The sequence below is a fragment of the Saccopteryx bilineata genome, chromosome 4 (assembly GCF_036850765.1).
Source record: "Saccopteryx bilineata isolate mSacBil1 chromosome 4, mSacBil1_pri_phased_curated, whole genome shotgun sequence".
Lineage (NCBI taxonomy): Eukaryota > Metazoa > Chordata > Mammalia > Chiroptera > Emballonuridae > Saccopteryx > Saccopteryx bilineata.
The window spans coordinates 126,316,771-126,338,254 of NC_089493.1; the positions used below are offsets into that span (position 1 = coordinate 126,316,771).

Consider the following 21,484-nt stretch of genomic DNA (forward strand, 5'->3'; position numbering starts at 1 on the left):
ACTTTATTTACAAAAGCGGGTAGCGGACTGGATTTGGCCCTTAGGCTGGAGTTTCAGTCCCTGAGCTAGAGTACTTAGTAAACAGGTGAATGAACGGCTGACCCACTGACAGTGCTTTGTGAGACAAAGAATAGAGAGCAGAGGAGCTGAAGGTAAGATGAGCTGGTCTGTCTTTGTATCATGAAAGGAAAGAAGAGAAATTCTCAAATTATGACAGGAGCCCTGGCTGGATAGCGCGATTGATTAGAGCATCATCCCAAAGCATAGAGGTTGCCAGTTCAGTCTCCACTCAGGGCACATACAGGAACAGATTGATATTCCTCTCTCTTCACTAAAATCAATCCAATAAAACTTTTAAAAAATTTGTGACAATAGACTTGATGTTGATTATGAAAGAAAACTAAATTAGACTATTAAAAGATGAGTTGTAAGTACTTAAGGAATTGATTGCTAAGAGGTAGCATTAGTTCACTAAAAACAATTTATACCAAAGTTATATTTCTATTTGAGATATTATAAATTTATATAGCCCCTCTCAGAAGAGTGCTATAAATAGATAGTGTTTTGGTATTTAAGCAAAGTGTTTGACAAAGTCTTTTATGAGAATATTTTGAATTAACTGTATGACAACATAGTTAAATGGATGTGTGGTTCAGGCTTACCTGCAGGACATGACCTCACTGGTCAACAGTGGCCTGTGGAGGCTTCGTCCTCAGGCCTGCTCTAGTCAACATTTTTATCTAATAACTAGATGACAATATTTATTTTATTCTAATAAACTGTGTGAATGACAGAAACTGGAGAACTTAGAGATCCTGAAATATGGTTGATTAAATCAGAATTTAAAAGCAGTTTGGTAATCCAGACCAGCTTTAGCAAAGTAGAGCCCGAGGCCAAGTTCATTCTGCAGCCTGTCTTTGTGGCTCTCAAGTGAAGAATGGTTTTATGTTTTAAAGCATTGTATTTTATAAAAAAGAAAAGAAAACCGAAATTTGGAGTAGAGATTTTATGTGGCTCACAAAGCCTCAAATATTCACTACCTGGCCCCTTACACAAAATGTTTGCTAACTTCTAGTCTAGAAAAATAAGCGGAATTTAGCAAGATAAGAAAGTAGATAAACTGAACATTCTGAACTTCCTAACAACAAACAGAACAATTCTCAGACCAAACGCAGGGTTATGGGAAATGAGGAAAACACTTAGCATTGGAATTGATATGTTCAAATTGAGTTTATTGTGAGATGTGATTGTTAGAAGTTAATATGGTTTAAAACAGTATTTATTTATAGAATTAGAGAAGCTGGAAAAACGGAGACAATAGTCTTTAATGGTCAGGTTACACCTGAACTATTAGTGTTAGAGGCTGACATCAAACAAGTTTTTCTAGAGAATGTAGCATGATTTGTTGACAAAGGAAAAGACAAAAGGGAGACGGTGCAGGTCTTCAGATATTTTCACAACTGTCCAATAAGAGGAAATGCACATTTTGAGAGGCTAGAAGGAAGACCGTTGTACAGGAAGTCCAGGCAGTATTCTGTGAATGCAGGCAAGTATGTTCACAGTTCTGAAAGACACAATAGTGAAGTTTTCACCTCAGATCCACATTTGGTTGGCTTAATATGAACTTATTTATAATTTACTCTTCAAAAAGTGGACCAGCCTGAGACAGAGGAGAGTTTCTTTCTCCCTTCTGGCGATGTGGTCACCATTGCTGATACTTGCCAGCGCATTCTGGTTCTTCTCCTCTTTTTGACATGTGGAGAGATGGTATTGCCTTTCTTTCTGCAGGTAGGTGTGGTCATGCAACTTGCTTCCACCAATAAAATATAAGCAGAAGCAATGTACGTAATTCCCAGGCAGAAGCATTTAAAAGCCAATGTGTGATTTTCCATGCCTTTCTTTCATCGTCATTTTGGGAGCACATGATTAGTTGAAGATGCCATTAGATCGTAGCGCCAAGGAGAACTTAGCCACTGTATAGAGGACAGCTGTTGTGTTCTCTGCATGACCAAGAAATACATTTTCTTATTGTAAGCCAGTGTAAGCTGCGAAGTCATTATAACTGCATAGCCTATCCTGTTCTGGCTTTTTTTCCCGTTGGTATTTAACAGCTAATATCCCTGGGCCAATAGAAGTCAGGTGACAGGGCTTCTAATGTTCACTCTGACATTACCTATGACCCTGGAAAAATCAGTTTTCTCTGTAAAACAAGACTGTTTGAATGAAAAATACAGACCATCTTTTCTAGGCAAAAACTCTGATTTTAAAGTCTACTTTAATATCTGATGTAGTCAAAGAAAACAACATCTTCTGTAACTATCTGTTCTATTGTATTTAACTGTATGGTTAAAAGCCCAATTGCCATTTACTTTTTTAATTCTCCGTAACTTGCTGCCTATATTAGGACCATTTTATTTAGTTTGGAACAAAACTTCTTCCCACATAATATATGCATTGTTTTAGAGCCCTAGTAATCTACTAACAGAGTATAATCCAGGTTATCAAACACCTATTAAATCACTGTACTTCTTAATTTATTTGAAATCATTCCTGTAATAGGGCTTCATGACAAACTGAAGTATGGAAAAAAATTGATTTTTTATTTTATTTTTTTGTCCCAGCTAGGTTCTACTCCTTGCTATATAAAGGGTATGGCTTTTATCCCAGAAATTGAACTATTATCATGAAGATGCCAGAATTTCACAGTTTTTTCTTCTTACTAACAGATTTATAGCTTATCTTTAAAGTTAGAGGTCTATTTCTGTTTCTGAGTTTAATTACTTTATAATTATTTGGGCTGAAATACAGTCATCAGATATATAAATTCCTTAAAACACTCAATATTTGAATTGATTTGGCATCTATCCAGTTTTCCTAGGTTTGGCTTTCCTTTTCAAGTCCTACTGCCTTTAGTAGAAGCTCAGATTCTTTTAGAAAATCTGATGGAATCACCTCTTAAGTATGTGTTCTACGTGATCCGTACAGTTTCTAATACTGTTTGAAACTGGCTGTTTAAATAACCGATCTGTTTCTCGTTCATATTTTATATATGAGTTAACAATTGAACATCAATATAATTTGCTCTTTAAAAAGTTTGTTCTGAAATAAGTTATACCTAATAGGTACCAAATCAGTATTCACTGAAAAGAATTTAATATACTTATTAATCTAGCTCTTTTGTGAAGCTGGGAATCAAGGTTTTGAATGTTTTATTTAGTTTTTTCTCCTCATTACCTCTGTTCAGCCTTACATTAAGAATAACTATATTCTATCTTGTAAAAGACACTTTAAATTCACCAAAAGCTCACATTAAATTTCTGTTCCCTTTTAAACAACTAAATCATGTGGCAAATTACTACTGAATTTGGCCCTGGCAGGTTGGCTCAGTGGTAGAGCGTTGGCCTGGCATGCGGAAGTCCCAGGTTCGATTCCTGGCCAGGGCACACAGGAGAAGCACCCATCTGCTTCTCCACCCCTCCCCCTCTCCTTCCTCTCTGTCTCTTCCCCTCCCGCAGCCAAGGCTCCATTGGAGCAAAGTTTGCCCGGGTGCTGAGGATGGCTCTGTGGCCTCTGCCTCAGGCACTAAAATGGTTCTGATTGCAGCAGAGCGATGCCCCAGATGGGCAGAGCATCACCCCCTGGTGGGCATGCCAGGTGGATCCCAGTCGGGCGCATGCGGGAATCTGACTGCCTCCCCATTTCCAACTTAAGAAAAATACAAAAAAATTACTACTGAATTTTAACCTCAGCTTTTTCATCTCTATAAAATCAGTAAAATACATTTAAATGTATCATAATTACAAAGGCTACAAATTCCATTTCTTACAAGACAGGGCTTCTGGGCTTGACTCTAGTTTGGTCACTAACTGTGACCTTATATGACTTGCTAAACTTCTCAGAGCGTTTATTTACTTGCTTCCAAAATTAGAGGCTTCCAGAGGATATATTTCTAGTTTCCTTTTTAACTCTGTGATAGTTTCTCTTTCTACATGTTCAATATATTTCTTTAGTCTAGGTCTTTCTTGGTTTTCAGAAGCATTTATAATGGCTTACTCTCTAGAATATATTTTCATGGCCTCTTTGACCTTCTTTAATTCTAACATAACAGATAATAACAGATACACTGGTCAAATAGGCCAGATTATGCTGCAGTTAACAGCTTCTCTGACCTCAGTGGATTACAGTAACCACGTTTATTTTATGTTCATATTGTCCACCCAGAGTATGTGGTCCCAGAACTTCGCTGTGTGTTGCCTTCATTTCAGGACCGAGGCCTTCAGAGTACTCACCATCTGGTGCTTTGCAGATTCTGCAGCAAAAGGAGAGTGAGGAAAGTCTCGTGCATAGTCTCTGAAAGCTTCCACTGAGAAATAAACATGTCACTTTTGTTCACATGGCATTGGCCAGAGCACGTCAGTGACCACACCTAACGTCAAGTGGGCAGGAAGTGCTATCTCACAATGTGGCCTGGATGTGGAAAGACACGGGGATAGTTGATGAACAGCTCTTATGACTCTTCATCATCATGTTTTAAATAAAATGTTGACTTCTGGGAGGGGTATAAATTAGTACTACATTTATGTAGGGAAATTTGCATTCTTATCAAAAGCCCTCAAAATGTGTCTGTCACTTTATTCAGCAGTACCAGTTTTAGGCAATTATTGACCAAATATGTAAAGCTATATATTCAATAATTCACTGCTTAAATACATACTCATTGAATATCTGCGTTGTCCTCAAGAGCTGACATGGTCCATACCTTTCTGGAGCATATTAGGGTAAGGGGAGAGAGGCAGTTCCAGAGATAATTCAAATGACACAGGTTAAGTGTTGTGATGGGGAAGTATACGGTACTTTGAAGGCACATAGGAAAATTTTCTTCTGACCTGGTTTTCAGTTATCTAATTCTCTCTTCAGCTGTGTAAAATCTACTATGCAACCCTCTTCCATTGACATTTTTTTAATTTCAGTTTTTATAATTTTTTTTTTTTAGTGAGAGGAGAGGGGGCAGAGATAGACTCTGGCATGCACCCGACCGGGATCCACCTGGCAAGCCCAATAGAGGGAGATCCTCTGCCCATCTGTGGCCCTAGCCCCGTTGCAATCGGAGGCCATGGAACCATCCTCAGTACCCGGGGCCAACTCACTCCAATTGAGTCATGACTGCAGGAGGAGAAGAGTTAGAGAAGTGAGAGGGGGAGGGGTAGAGAAGCAGATGGACACTTCTCCTGTGTGCCCTGGTTGGGAATCAAACCCTGGACATCCACACGCTGGACCAATGCTCTACCACTGAGCCAACCAGGCATGGCCTGTAATTTTTTATTTTTAAGAGTTCTCCTTAAACTATGCTAAATTATTTTCTATATTTTCTTATCTCTGAAGTTTTTAAGCTTGTCTTTTATGAATAAATTGTTTTTATAAGCTGTAACATAATTTTAAATGCCTACAAATCTTTTGATAATGAAAATGAAAAGTTACATGATTATAACTTACTCTGTTAAAATTTGACAATCTTCTGGGTAAAAGCATGATCAAAATTGTGTATACCTGACCAGTGAGCTCATTCGGCTAAAAGCGTCATTACAAAATGACAAGGTTTCAAATTCAATCCCCTGTCAAGGAGCACACAGGAAGCAATCAATGAATGCACAACTGAGTCGAACAACAAATGAATTCTTCCCTCACCCTTCCTTTCTCTGTCTAAAAAAAAAAATAGAAAAATATTAAGCTCTGGCCAGATAGCTCGGTTGGTTGGAGCATCGTCCCAGAACACAGAGGTTTCCAGTTCAATTCCTGCTCAGAGCATATACAGGAGCAGCTAGCTCCATGTTCCTGCTCTCTCTCCCTGCCTCAAGATTGTGTATAGAGATTGCAACTTTTAAAAATTTGTTCACAGTGAATATTGTACAGTGATACAGAGATCATAAGATTTGAGCTAGAATGTTGGGATGACTGATTTTTAAAAATTTTTTCTAAGTGTCTATAATGTTATTTCACAGTTTTTAGAATTTAAGAAATTAGACTGGCCAAAGTAATTTAAAAACGAAGTAAAAGTGCTTCACCAGTGGCAGCTCAGTGGGTAGAGCATCGACCCAGAACACTGATGTCTCTAGTTCAAAACCCTAGGTTACCAGCTTGAGCACAGAGCTGCTGGCTTGAGTGTGGGATCATAGACACTATCCCAAAGGTTGCCAGCTTGAGCCCAAAGGTCGCTGGCCTGAAAAACCCAAGGTCACTGGCTTAAGCTCTGAGGTCGCTGGTTTGAGCAAGGGGTCGCTGGCTCACCTTGAGCCCAAGGTCTAGTCCCCTCTTTTTTTTCTTGTGTACAGCATGTACGAGAAGCAATCAATGTACAACTAAAGTGAAAGCAACTAAAAAAGTAAAAGTAATATTTTAATGGAGAGCCTGACCTGTGGTGGTGCAGTGGATAAAGAGCATCAACCTGGAATGCTGAGGTCATCGGATCGAAACCCTGGGCCTGCCCGGTCAAGGCACATATGGGAGTTGATGCTTCCTGCTCATCCCCTCTCTCTCTCTCTGCCTTTCTCTCTCTCTCTCTCTCTCTTTCCTCTCTAAAATGATTAAAGTCTTAAAAAAATTTTAACAGAGAATAACTTATTAATATCAATGGAGAGTTTTAAAAGGCTTCACTTATTTTATCATTTAAAAAAACATTGATTTGCAACCAATGATAAAATCAGAATTATTAGAAGTATTTTGATTCCTTTAGTCTTCATGATAGAAAGTTTAAATCTTTCTTTGTGGAACTCTTGTGCCCACTGTACAAAGAAAAATTATACAAGCTTGCTCCTCTCTCTTTTCTTCTCATTATTTTTTCTCTCTTGTATTAGCTAGATTTATCTCACAACCAGAGTTGGGAGTAGGGTTAAGATGCAGGGTGTTTAGAATTAGAAAAGAGGAAAATAAAGAAGAACAAGCTCACTTTTTATTTGAAGGCATAGTTTTTATGAGCTAAGTCAGTGTTTTTCAACCGCCAGTCTGCTAGAAAGTTCCTGCAGGTCTGTGAAAGAGTTAACCACCTCATGTTGTATGAAGATTACAGACCTAATGATCTCATTCAAACTCATTTATGCTCAGGGCGATTTCTGCCTTAGCAGTCCCTGAAATAATTCTCCTATTTTCACTGGGCCCCAAGTGAAAAACGGTTGAAAACTACTGAGCTAAGTAGTACTCCTCTCACAAAGAAACCCAGACTTGTGGAACTGAAGATATTTAGCATAAAAAAGGTAAATGCTTAATAATTTTTTAAAATTTCTTTAGGAAGAAGAAAGGCGTATGGCATCTGTTGTAGCCAAAAAGGAGGAAGAGAGGAAGCGGGAAAGTCACAGACAGTCCTTACTCAAGGTATTGTCTGCCATCTGCGTGCATGCATGTGTCCCCACACACAGGACACTGAAGCCGCCGGTCAGCGAGGAGGGTGGTCTCCAACTCTAAAATTGTCATGCCTATCAATAAAATGGTTTTTATAAATACCCCTAAAACCTATATAAGTTTACTACTTATAAATAAACTTGTACTCTGAAATACAATATAATGCACATTATAAAACACATGCAAAAGTTATTTTAAAAGGAAGACATAAAAATAAACATAACAAATTAGTTATAATTTGTTTCCACACTCGTGCATTCCCTCATGGCCTTTAAAGTTCTACATTTGAAAACTGTGTTAGATTCTCTGACATAGAGGTGGCAAAGGTTTTGAGGAATTTAGACATTGAAATTTTAAACTGGTTTTAAGTGATTTAGCACATTATATATTTCTTTCCTTGCATGAAATGTTTTATTTCAAAATATTTTATGTTAACATCACAAGGTATAATAAAGACAGCTTAAACCTAGTATCTTATATTAATCTTCACACTATTCTAAAACTAAGGATATCACTCTGATAATCATTACTCATTCTTGTCTTATGTAGGTGCTTTTCTTTTTAAAATTAAAAACATTAAGAATTAAAATTAAAATGGCATTTAGAATTTTTAAAATGACTAGTAGTGATACCAAGTTTATATGATAAAGTTCAGAAACAAGGGAACTTAGTGGTGTGATGGAAGTGATATATATCTTGATAGGGCTGTGATTACACAGCATATACATTTCTCAAAACTGATCAAAGTACATGTTTATCATATATTTTACTCTAGGAAAACTGTTCTTTTTTTTTTTTTAATAAATTTTTAGTAATGGTAATGGGATGACATTAATAAATCAGGGTACATATATTCAAAGAAAACATGTCTAGGTTATTTTGTCATCAAATTATGTTGCAAACCCCTCGCCCAAAGTCAGATGTCCTCCGTCACCCTCTATCTAGTTCTCTGTGCCCCTCCCCCTCCCCCTAACTCTCTCCCTCCCTCCCTCCCATGTCCTCCCTCCCCCCCCCACCCTTGGTAACCACCACACTCTTGTCCATGTCTCTTAGTCTCATTTTTATGTTCCACCAATGTATGGAATCATGTAGTTCTTGTTTTTTTCTGATTTACTTATTTCACTCCTTATAATGTTATCAAGATCCCACCATTTTGCTGTAAATGATCTGATGTCATCATTTCTTATGGCTGAGTAGTATTCCATAGTGTATATGTGCCACATCTTCTTTATCCAGTCTTCTATTGAAGGGCTTTTTGGTTGTTTCCATGTCTTGGCCACTGTGAACAGTGCTGCAATGAACATGGGGCTACATGTGTCTTCACGTATCAATGTTTCTGAGGTTTTGGGGTATATACCCAGTAGAGGGATTGCTGGGTCATAAGGTAGTTCTATTTGCAGTTTTTTGAGGAACCACCATACTTTCCTCCATAATGGTTGTACTACTTTACAGTCCCACCAACACTGAATGAGGGTTCCTTTTTCTCCACAGCCTCTCCAACATTTGCTATTACCCATCTTGTTGATAATAGCTAATCTAACAGGAGTGAGATGGTATCTCATTGTAGTTTTGATTTGCATTTTTCTAATAACTAATGAAGCTGAGCATCTTTTCATATATCTGTTGGCCATTTGTATCTCTTCCTGGGAGAAGTGTCTGTTCATGTCCTCTTCCCATTTTTTTATTGGATTGTTTGTTTGTTTGTTGTTGAGTTTTATGAGTTCTTTGTAAATTTTGGATATTAGGCCCTTATCTGAGCTGTCGTTTGAAAATATCAGTTCCCATATAGTTGGCTGTCTGTTTATTTTGATATCAGTTTCTCTTGCTGAGCAAAAACATTTAATTCTGATGTAGTCCCATTCATTTATCTTTGCCTTCACTTCTCTTGCCATTGGAGTCAAGTTCATAAAATGCTCTTTAAAACCCAGGTCCATGATTTTAGTACCTATGTCTTCTTCTATGTACTTTATTGTTTCAGGTCTTATATTTAGGTCTTTGATCCATTTTGAATTAATTTTAGTACACGGGGACAGGCTGTAGTCGAGTTTCATTCTTTTGCATGTGGCTTTCCAGTTTTCCCAACACCATTTGTTGAAGAGGCTTTCTTTTCTCCATTGTGTGTTGTTGGCCCCTTTATCAAAGATTATTTGACCATATATATGTGGTTTTATTTCTGGGCTTTCTATTCTGTTCCATTGGTCTGAGTGTCTATTTTTTTGCCAATACCATGCTGTTTTGATTATCGTGGCCCTATAATATAGTTTAAAGTCAGGTATTGTAATGCCCCCAGCTTCATTCTTTTTCCTTAGGATTGTTTTGGCTATTCGGGGTTTTTTATAGTTCCATATAAATCTGATGATTTTTTGTTCCATTTCTTTAAAAAATCTCATAGGGATTTTGATGGGAATTGCATTAAATTTGTATATTGCTTTGGGTAATATGGCCATTTTGATTATATTTATTCTTCCTATCCAAGAACAAGGAATATTTTTCCATCTCATTGTATCTTTTTCGATTTCCCTTAACAATGCTTTGTAATTTTCATTATATAGGTCCTTTACGTTCTTTGTTATGTTTATTCCTAGGTATTTTATTTTTTTTGTTGCAATCGTGAAGGGGATTATTTTTTTGAGTTCGTTTTCTAATATTTCATTGTTGGCATATAGAAAGGCTATGGACTTTTGTATGTTAATTTTGTATCCTGCGACCTTACTGTATTGTTTTATTGTTTCTAATAATCTTTTTGTGGAGTCCTTCGGGTTTTCGATGTATAGGATCATATCATCAGCAAAAAGTGATAGCTTTACTTCTTCTTTTCCGATATGGATGCCTTTTATTTCTTTGTCTTGTCTGATTGCTCTGGCCAGAACTTCTAGCACCACGTTGAATAAGAGTGGAGAGAGTGGACAACCCTGTCTTGTTCCTGATTTAAGGTAGAAAGTCCTCAGTTTTATGCCGTTTAATAGGATGTTGGCTGATGGGTTATCATATATGGCCTTTATCATGTTGAGATATTTTCCTTCTATACCCATTTTGTTGAGAGTCTTAAACATAAAATTGTGTTGTATTTTATCAAAAGCCTTTTCTGCATCTATTGATAAGATCATGTGGTTTTTGTTCTTTGTTTTGTTGATATGGTGTATTACGTTAACCGTTTTGCGTATGTTGAACCATCCTTGAGATTCTGGGATGAATCCCACTTGATCATGATGTATTATTTTTTTAATATGTTGTTGTATTCGGTTTGCCAGTATTTTGTTTAGTATTTTAGCGTCTGTATTCATTAGAGATATTGGTCTGTAGTTTTCTTTCTTTGTGCCATCCTTGCCAGGTTTTGGTATGAGGGTTATGTTGGCCTCATAAAATGTGTTTGGAAGTATTGCTTCTTCTTCAATTTTTTGGAAGACTTTGAGTAGAATAGGAACCAAGTCTTCTTTGAATGTTTGATAGACTTCACTAGTATAACCGTCTGGGCCTGGACTTTTATTTTTGGGGAGATTTTTAATAGTTTTTTCTATTTCCTCCCTGCTGATTGGTCTGTTTAGGCTTTCTGCTTCTTCATGACTCAGTCTAGGAAGGTTGTATTGTTCTAGGAATTTATCCATTTCTTCTAGATTGTTGTATTTGGTGGCATATAATTTTTCATAGTATTCTACAATAATTCTTTGTATTTCTATGATGTCTGTGGTGATCTCTCCTCTTTCATTTTGGATTTTATTTATTTGAGTCCTGTGTCTTTTTTCCTTGGTGAGTCTTGCCAAGGGTTTGTCAATTTTGTTGATCTTTTCAAAGAACCAGCTCCTTGTTTTATTGATTTTTTCTATAGTTTTTCTGTTCTCTATTTCATTTATTTCTGCTCTGATTTTTATTATCTCCTTTCTTCGGCTGGTTTTGGGTTGTCTTTGTTCTTCTTTTTCTAGTTCCTTAAGGTGTGAAGTTAAGTGGTTTACTTCGGCTCTCTCTTGTTTGTTCATATAGGCCTGAAGTGATATGAACTTTCCTCTTATTACTGCTTTTGCTGCATCCCAGAGACTCTGATATGTCGTATTTTCATTTTCATTTGTCTGTATATATCTTTTGATCTCTGCGCTTATTTCTTCTTTGACCCATTCATTTTTTAGAAGTATGTTGTTTAGTTTCCACATTTTTGTGGGTTTTTCCCCCTCTTTTTTGCAGTTGAATTCTAGTTTCAAGGCTTTATGATCAGAAAATATGCTTGGTACAATTTCAATTTTTCTAAATTTGCTGATATTGTCTTTGTGGCCCAACATATGGTCAATTCTTGAGAATGTTCCATGTACACTAGAGAAAAATGTATACTCTGTCGCTTTGGGATGAAGTGTCCTGTAGATGTCTATCATATCCAGGTGTTCTAGTATTTCGTTTAAGGCCACTATATCTTTATTGATTCTCTGTTTGGATGACCGATCTAGAGCCGTCAGCGGTGTATTGAGGCTCCAAGTATGATTGTATTTTTCTTAGTTTTTGTTTTAAGGTCAATAAGTAGCTGTCTTATATATTTTGGTGCTCCTTGGTTTGGTGCATATATATTAAGGATTGTTATGTCTTCTTGATTCAACTTCCCCTTAATCATTATGAAATGACCATTTTTGTCTCTGAGTACTTTTTCTGTCTTGTAGTCAGCATTATTAGATATGAGTATTGCTACGCCTGCTTTTTTTGGGGTGTTGTTTGCTTGGAGTATTGTTTTCCAGCCTTTCACTTTGAATTTGTTTTTATCCTTGTTGCTTAGATGTGTTTCTTGTAGGCAGCATATAGTTGGATTTTCTTTTTTAATCCATTCTGCTACTCTGTGTCTTTTTATTGGTAAGTTTAATCCATTTACATTTAGTGTAATTATTGACACTTGTGGGTTCCCTACTGCCATTTTATAAATTGCTTTCTGTTAGTTTTGTATCTAGTTTGATTCTTCTCTTTTGTTTTTCTATCATTTGTTTTTGTTTGTTTGTGTTCCATACTTCTTTCCTCTGTTACTACCTTTTTTAAGTCAAGTGTTTTTGTGGTGGTTTTTTTAAGGGTGGTTACCATTAGGTAATGAAAAGGGTACCTACCATATTCATTGTAGTACCCTATCTTATAAGTATTTCTGCACTTCATCATCCTTTGCTACTGTTAATCTCCATCCTCTCCCCCCTTTTTTTCCTTTGTTGTCACAGTTTAAGTTTGGTTTTATTGTGTTCTTGGTGGAGCTGTTACTTGTGGTGTTGTTTTCTTTTGTTCTTTGAATCTGGTTGGAAAACCCCCTTTAGTATTTCCTGGAGTGGGGGCTTTCTGTTGATAAATTCTCTCATCTTTTCTGTATTTGTGAATGTTTTTATATCTCCTTCATACTTGAAGGATAGCTTTGATGGGTATAGTATTCTTGGCTGAAAGTTCCTCTCTTTCAGGGCTTTAAATATTGGGGTCCACTCTCTTCTAGCTTGTAGAGTTTCTGCTGAGAAATCTGATGATAATCTAATAGGCCTTCCTTTATATGTTATACTCTTCTTTTCCCTGGCTGCCTTGAGAATTTTTTCTTTGTCATTGGTTTGTGTCATCTTTATTATGATGTGCCTTGGAGTGGGTTTGTTGGGGTTAAGAAAACTCGGTGTTCTGTTTGCTTCTTGAATTTGAGGCTTTAGTTCCTTCCACAGGCTTGGGAAGTTCTCATCTATTATTTGTTTGAGTATATTCTCCATTCCATTTTCTTTGTCTTCTCCCTCTGATATACCTATTATTCTTATGTTATTCTTTCTGATGGAGTCAGACAATTCCTGTAGGGCTTTCTCGTTTTTTATTATTTTTGAGTCTCTTTCTTCTTCTCTCTGTTGTGCCTCAAGTTGTTTGTCTTCTGTTTCACTAATCCTATCTTCAATCTGGGCTGTTCTGTTAGCTAAGCTTGTTACCTCGTTTTTCAGCTCGTGAATTGAGTTTTTCATTTCTGTTTGATTTGTTTTTATAGTTTCAATTTCCTTGGTAATATATTCTTTGTGTTCATTGAGTTGTTTTCTGATCTCCCTATATTGCCTTTCTGTGTTTTCTTGTATATCTCTGAGTATTTTTAAGATTTCTATTTTAAATTCTCTGTCATTTAGCTCCAAGGCTTCCAATATGTTAAGTCTTTTCTCCATAGATTTTTCCACATCTATTTGTGTTACCTCTCTTTCTTTTGTATCCATAATATTCGATTTCCTCTTTCTTATCGGCATCTGAGGGTGGTCTTATTGATAGCACTAATTAGAATTAATAAAGAGTAAAAAGAAAAAAAAAAAAAAGGGTAAAACACCCCACAAAAAAAAACAGTAATAATTTATTATTTCCCCCTTTTTTTCTCTCTTCTCTTTCCCTCCTCTCCCCTCCTCAGGGAAATATCGTGCCTATAATGGAGGGCCTGATTTGGGGTGAAGAGTTCAAGGGGCAAAAAAAAGGGAGTAGGGACCTACAAAATTCAAAAAAAAAAAAAGGAAGAAAATCTTAGACAAGCATAAGATGATTTGCTTGTAAGTGATGGTCAACTAAGAGATATAATGAGAGGGATAAGAGGGAATCAGAAAAATGGACCAAAAAAGAATAATAAAGAAGAAAAAATAAAAATAATAAGTAAAAATCTGTTGTATTAAGTGGAGCGATGACTAAATACAATGGAGACCTTGGGTTGGGAGGACCCAAAATGCCACAAAAATAAACAAACAAGAGAAAAAATAAATAAAAACAAAAGCAAAAAAGAGAAATAAAGCCAAAAAAAAAGCCTTGAGTCCCAAATTAACTAATTTGTTCGTGATTGAGGATTATATGGGAGGAAAGTACAATGAGAAAAGAAAAAACGAATAGAAAGGAAAAAATAAGAAAAAGAGAAAAACGAAGGAAGAAATAAAATAGGAGGAGAAAAAAACAAAATAAAGCAAGACAAAAAAAAAAAAAACAAAAAAAAGACAAAAGAGGAGAGAGTGAGAGTTCAGTGTTTTGGAGTATAACCTTAAAGGAGGGTGAGGATGAAGAGGAAAAATAAAATGCAACACTCATGGGTAGTGTAGTTCAAGAAAGGGGAAGCATAAGATGGGCAGAGAATAGAAGGACCGAGGTGGAGGAAATAAAGGCAAAAAGATAGAAGAAACAAACAACAACAACAACAACAACAAATTAGTGGATCAAGTTGTAAAGTCTGTGGGTTTTTCTTGATTTTGAGAGGTTAACTTCTTCCTTTTTCTTTTCTCTCCCTCTTCCTGGTCGGTGACTCTGTACCCCAGGCTCTGCCCCTGTGTCACTCTTAGGTAGGGATTTGCAGTTGATGGGATTCTATGGCAATGTCATATAATTGGCTTTAGTCTTGCTGGAAGTAAAGGCTTGTTGGCGTTTGCAGGGTCCAACGATGAGAGAGTTTGCTTTCCTGGATTCTCTCTCCTAGTCCCCCCTTTCTGAATTAGCAGCCTGGTGATCCAGCTATAAGGCTGCAACTGCTTCTGCCTGGGGAGTAAGAGGCTCAAAGAGCTAGGAAATCCCCACTCTATCCCCACTCAGTGCAAGGCTTTGGGAAAGGCTCTGAGAGTCAGGGCCTCCAGTGTAATCAGGCGGGGGTGGGAGTCAATTGTTGTCAAGGTGACTGTTCAGCGCCTATCATTTAGTTGGACCTCTCAACCCAGGCTTTCCACACTTTGTAGCCTGTTTTTGCAGGGAAGAAGAGGCACTAGTCTCTGCTTACGACTAGTGTAGTATAGACCTTATTATCTGTCAAGTCCTTCTTGTTAGCGTTTATCCCTGAATATGGAGGCTCTATCAATCAGAAGTTGCCCCCGCCCCTTTAGCGAGAGGCACTAAAAAATATCACGCCTCTTGTCTTGGATCGCTGAACTGAGAGAGATCTTATCAATTAGAACCGAGGGTGCGCAGATTTTATGGGTTAAGCTAATTTCAGTGATTGGGTCGCAGCTGTGCTTCCGAAGGTATTTTAGGCTGCCTGCGTGCGCCCCTCCCCCAACGCTTGATTGTTAGCTTGAATGGCTGGGTGAGGTGCCCCGCCCACGGAGAGAATCTCCCAAGCCTCTCCCGCTCGCCCCGCCGCTGGCGGCTGGACCGCACCAGGCGCAGGATAATGGAGCCCCCTGGGTGTGCGGGCCAGCAGGGCGCCCTGGGCGCGTGGAATGCCCAAGGCACACGCGCGAATGGGGCGCTCCGGGCACCGGTGGCCGGCAACCCCCACTCGCAGTGTGCGGGGCCGCTGGGAACGTCAGCGGTGCTCAACTGGACCGGGCGCGCGCGCGGCTGCTCGCGGGGGCTGCTCGCGGCGGCTGCTCACGTCGGCCGCTCGCGGCGGCTCGGGGTTCCCAAGTATATGGGCTGACTCACCACAGGCGCACTTCCTTGCGGTTTGAAAGAACGTCCCTGTGGTAGATTCCTCCACACCCTCGTCTCTCAGATTCAAGTGATAACAGTCCTTTTGCTATCAGTTTGTGTGGAACTCCGGAATGCTCCAAGGATAAATTTTTCTGTTTCTAGTTGATAAATTTGTTGTGATTTAGGGGAGAGCTGTCGGACGCGCTGCTCACAGCGCCATTTCCGTGACGTCACTCCCGGAAAACTGTTCTTAAGCTAAAAAAAAAAAGAAAAACAACTTAGTCCCAAGTCCTCTCAGCTTAGGACTATTATTTCCGAAGCAGTTGGAGCCATCACTGAGGATGCCATGATCTCCTCACCTGGTGTTACCTCTGACCTGCTGACCCCTCCCACCCTGGTCTGTCCTCATTCCATTAATGAGATGTGCCTAAGCCCTCCTTGACATCTCCACCTTTTTATTGATTTAGCCAATAAGATGTTCATCCTCCCTTTAATGGAATATCCCTAAGGGTTGGCTACAAACACATCGGTTTATAGGATATATAGTTGTGGGCAGTATTTTTTAAATTTATAGGAGCAAGATTTATCATTGTCAGATAATAGTACCGGCAAACTTTCTGACTGGTCGACTGCTGCATAAGTGAATGAATGAATAACTGAACAAAAGCACATAAATAAGTAGACTAAAGCTCTCAAACCTAAAGAACACTTGTTTGAGCCCCAGGGCATGGAAAGGAAGAACAAACCAAGAAATCCCATTATGATTTAGCTCTAAGCTGGTGTAAGTAGGGCCCACAAAGAGGCAATATACCGTATTTGACTCAACCTTTGAACTGAAATTTTTTTGTTAAATACCCAAGTCAGCTGCTTGTTATCACCAGCATTTTTGGAACTGTGACATTAAATTTTTGGCAAACATGTTTTTTAAATGTTTGGAAATTTTTTGTGAAAACTTCAAAAATAGCTGATGCTTCTCTTACAGTCACTAAATAGGACTCTTTAATTATGAGGGTTACTTAGTTTTAAATTTTTTTAATAAGAGGGAAAGCGTGGGAAATCAGGAGACGTGGGTCCTAGTCCTACCTCAGATCGGGGGTCATGACACCAAAGACCCTCGGTGGCTGGTTGCAGAGGGACAGGGAAGTGCACAGACACGCATCTTCTCCCTTCTGGCTCTCTGTCTGCTTCCCTCGCACGCTGGAGAAGGAGCGGAAGTAATAGTGCACACACTGGTGTGGAACTGCTTGGACTATGAGGAATGGACTCAAATGTAGAGCTGAAATTTGATGTCTTCTAAAATAATTGTCACAACACAGAATTGGCAGTGTACTGCCATCTAGCTTTAGCAACATGTCTGTAACTGTTGTGCCGAATGCATCTGTGATTACTGAGCACACAGCTTTCTCTGGGTGCCTCTTCTGCTTTTCTGCCTTGCAGAATTGCTCTCTTTTCTTTTGCTTCTTTTTTTCTTGCTCTACAGATATATCTAGTCCTTCTGTGTTCCCCTGAGTCCCACCTGACCCCAGGCTGCACTCCTATTTTAAAATACGTCTTTCCTATTCCTGGACCCAAGAAAAAAAAATCATTCTCTTAGTCAACATGGTGTGTATCAGATTTTAATAGCCCAAGTAAAGGATGCTTAACTTTGGGGTAGGCATAGGAAAGTGTTTACGTTCTCAGAGTACCTTGTTATAAATTTGTCAATATACTCAGTGGTGTAAAGATATTTTACATATCTTTTCTAAGCCTTGCTTTATCTACCTCATTAAGAATATTTCTTTCTGCCTGACCTGTGGTGGTGCAGTGGGTAAAGCGTTGACCTGGCATGCTGCGGTCGCTGGTTCAAAACCCTGGGCTTGTATAGTAAAGGAACATATGGAAGTTGATGCTTTCTGCTCCTCCCCCCCTTCTCTCTCTGTCTCTACAATGAATAAATAAAAAAAGTAAAAGACATTTATTAATAGTTATATGTATATATTAATATTTCTTTCTGCCGACTTTGAGTCAGCCAGAAACCAAATGCACGGAGTGAGCATGAGAGCCGTCCCCCCTTAACTCACTGCCCCTGCCTCTTTCAGAGTGGCCTTGGTAATGAATAAAAACAATGGCATTGCTTAGGTTAAGGATTGGATTATTCCAGTCATCTGCAAATAACTGAAATAGAAATTTTAAAGTAAGATGACTCTTCATTATCAACTTGGAGAGAACTGTTTTATAGCAGGTTCCATTTGTTGTGGACGGGGCGCACAGGATGTCAAGAACCCCAGCAGCATATTTATATTAAGTATAACCCACTTAACTCTAGACAGATTTGAGCTACCAAGCAATAGGAAAAAATTCTAAAAAACATTTCTAAAAACAAATAGAAGTTCTAAAAAGTTTAGTTTTAATTAGCTTTGTCATAACTTTTTATTCCTATTCAGTGCCATTTCTGCATGCCAAAATTTTAGATAACCAAATATAGGCAAAGAGGTGGAACTAAAAATAACTATTCTACATGTAGATAAGCACTGAGTAGAGAGGAGCAAAGAATTTTCCTAACAGCTTCACTGGCTTCAGAGGGGCAGGTGAGGGTCCACAGCTCACTGGCTGGTCACTGGGTTCTATGTACTCAATGGGCGACAGGGGGCGCCTGTCTGAAGCCTCTGATCTAATAGACATGCCATATGGAAATACTAACTCATGATACTGTAGAATAGAGTGGTGATTATTTCCATCAGTACATTTATGTAAGTTGACCACATAACTTGTCACTGCTTCTATCCATCGTCTAGCTCTGCCTTTCGGACAGGTTTCTGTGAGTAACGGAGCCCCTCGCCCTATCAGTAGTTCTCAGAGTGAGCTCCATTAGCCGCACCTGGATGTCTGTTAGAACCCCAAGAACGAATTTAATTTCGGTTAAATTCTCAGGTAGTGCCTGACCAGGCAGTGGCGCAGTGGATACAGCATCGGCTGGGATGCAGAGGACCCAGGTTCGAGACCCCGAGGTCACCATTTTGAGCGCGGGCTCATCTGGTTTGAGCAAAGCTTACCAGCTTGAGCTCAAGGTCTCTGGCTTGAGCAAGGGGTTACTTGGTCTGCTGAAGGCCCCCAGTCAAGGCACGTATGAGAAAGCAATCAATGAACAACTAAAGTGCCACAACGAAAAACTGATGATACTTCTCATCTCTCCGTTCCTGTCTGTCTGTCCCTATCTATCCCTCTCTCTGACTCTCTCTCTGTCTCTATAAATAATTAATTAATTAATTCTCAGGTAGTGAATTTTCAAATCTTCAATGGGATAGTGTGTGTATGTGTGTGTGTGTGTTTTAAAGATGATAGACCATATTAAGATGTTTGGATGCACAAGGTAAATAAAGGCCAGTAGTACTTTGTTTTACAATGCAAATTTGGTAGCTACTTTTAAGACCTAGACTTCTTTTAAAAGTGTGTTAAATAGTATAAACTGTGCCCCTCGGACTCCCTCCAGCTACAAAAAATGCCTTATGGATTTGTTCACAGGAGAAGAAGAGGTTAACAATTAACAACGTAGCACGACAGTGGGATTTGCAACAACATCGAGTAACCAATATTGCTTCAAAGCAAGACGGAAAGGATCCTGACTCCCCTTCTCGGGACCCGTGTCAGATGGACGGAAGAGCTGTCTCTGCGTTTCCAGAGGAAGTGGGGTAGGTGATGGCGTTCTTTCCACATCCTGGTCTTTGGAGAACTGAACTTGAAGCAGAGATAGGGAGCCATTTCACACATTTATTTAACAATAATTTTCTTAAGAAAACCTACTGATATTAGATCTTAGGTCTTTCTGAGCATGCGTGCAGCCCTGGACATGAATGAGGCTTCTAGAGTCCCTGGAATACACAAAGCCCTTTCTCCTCAGGCTTTCTGGTCTCCCTATTGTTTGCCCAAAGCAGCAGTAGCTAATACATTTTTTATTTTAAATGCTTTTAACAAATGTCACCTCAGCCATTAGGAAGCTCTAAGACAGGTGGAACAAAGGCAAGCCCTTGAGCTGGTCCTTCTGGGAGCCATTAGATGCATCAGAACACACAACCAAATAAGTTTTTTAGAGTAATGTATGTATTTCTTCCTCTGGTGCCAGCCACCTGCGCATGGGATGTGAGCTGCCACCTTCAGGGCTGGGGAGTGAGGGGATGGTAACGGGAAGATTAAATGCCCCAGAACTCTTAATGAAATTCAGCATTTTTTCCTAAGCATTCCCTAGGTTGTTGTAAATTTTTTGTTAGATTCCAGAGTTCTGAAAAAGTTGATTCTGACTGTTCTTGCTAGCAAACTTGTTGCCTTTATGGAAGGATGGAGTTCTGGCGTTCCCTACTCCACCATTTTCTCTCCTTTGGAACTGTAATATTTTTTTATATTCTATAAGCTATACTTTTACACTTCAAGATCAAGATAATGCACATCTGTTCTATACTCTTAACATTTGTCAGTTGGCCTCTTCTAAAGATTGAAAAATAATAAACACTAAGTTTCTGTGGTTATGTAATTATTTTATAACTATTTTTTACTTGAGAGCTAGGTAGTGTACTGTGATTATCTCTCATTTTTTTGCTCCGTAAACCACTGAAAGAGACTAATCCTAGCATAGCAATCTAAATACCCCCTCTTGATTTCACTTCTAAAGTTGTTCCAAACCATGACACACTTCAGCTTGCTTCATACTTGAGCTGTGCCTTTCATGGATGTTTTTACCTGGACTTTCTTGTTGCCTGTCTTTTTTTTTTTTTTTAATCAAACAACGTTTGTGCTGCCTTTACTGCATCCCCATTTCTTCAGACTTCTTATCTTTTTGAAGACAACTCTTTTCCTGCCTATTCCTCATTATTTCCTTTATTATTGTAGATCATATTACTAAGAGATTATTTTCTTTTCTCGTGTTTATCTCAGGTGGTCAGATACTTGAGCCTCTCTCTCAGGTTACAGATGCTAGCATCTCTGACTGCTTGGACTGAGACCCAGACCGTCTTCTCCCTCAACGCTTCCCCTGAGCAATTTTACAGATGGCTAGACTTTAAATACCACTTATATTTTGAAGATACCAATATGTACACCTTTTCTTTTATGGTTTACTCACTTAGATTGTGTTTAGGGGGAAAAAATCTTTTACTACATTGAGTTTATAGACATATTCTTCTGTTTTGTTTTTCTAACAGTTTAAAATCTGTCCTTTTGTACTTCAGCCTTGAGTACACCTGGACTTGATTTTGAAGTGTGAGGCTGAGATCTGAGCTGGATGCTTCTTCCCTGGGGGAGTAGCCGGGTGCCCTGGCATTACTTACAAGTGTGTTATTTCCCTGCACCTCTGCCGTGCCCCTCTGCCTCCCTGGTTATCAGTGGTGGGCAATGTAGGGGTGGGATCCTTTTACATATCTTACGCTCTAATGTCCCTGTGCTTAGTGTCACTCCTCACTCCCATCTTCCATCATGCCCACTTACCAAAGCTCCACCAGGCAGGGGCAGGCTGCTGCCATCATTTCCCTTGTCCCTGGGGCACAGACAGAGCTATAGTTTCCTCTGTCCTCCTGAGTACCTCAGCGGTTCTCACTTCCCAGTTCCAGTAATTTGCTGAAAGTTCTTGCTGCGGATGGTCCCTTCCTTGTACTTGTTGTGGGTTTATAGCACTTTAATTATTTTAATGGGGTCTTAGAGAGGTTTCAAACACATGCTCAGTCTGCCTGCTATTTCATCTGAAAGTACAAAGTGAACTGTTTTAAATATTACAAGTTCTATTACTACACTATCT

The 21,484-nt window shown here is 38.8% G+C and overlaps 1 protein-coding gene across 9 annotated transcripts in view; it reads left to right on the forward strand.

Annotated features, from left to right (window-relative positions):
• Window positions 1-21,484, forward strand: part of LRRC49 (leucine rich repeat containing 49) — a 196,527-nt gene that overhangs the window by 130,157 nt on the left and 44,886 nt on the right. For 8 of the 9 annotated variants that reach the window (XM_066277953.1, XM_066277954.1, XM_066277957.1 and 5 more), the window contains 2 exons: window positions 7,282-7,365; window positions 19,225-19,391. In XM_066277953.1, coding sequence (XP_066134050.1) covers window positions 7,282-7,365; window positions 19,225-19,391 — 251 coding nt within the window. The remainder of the gene's footprint in view (window positions 1-7,281; window positions 7,366-19,224; window positions 19,392-21,484) is intronic. The other variant, XM_066277955.1, reaches the window with a different exon arrangement.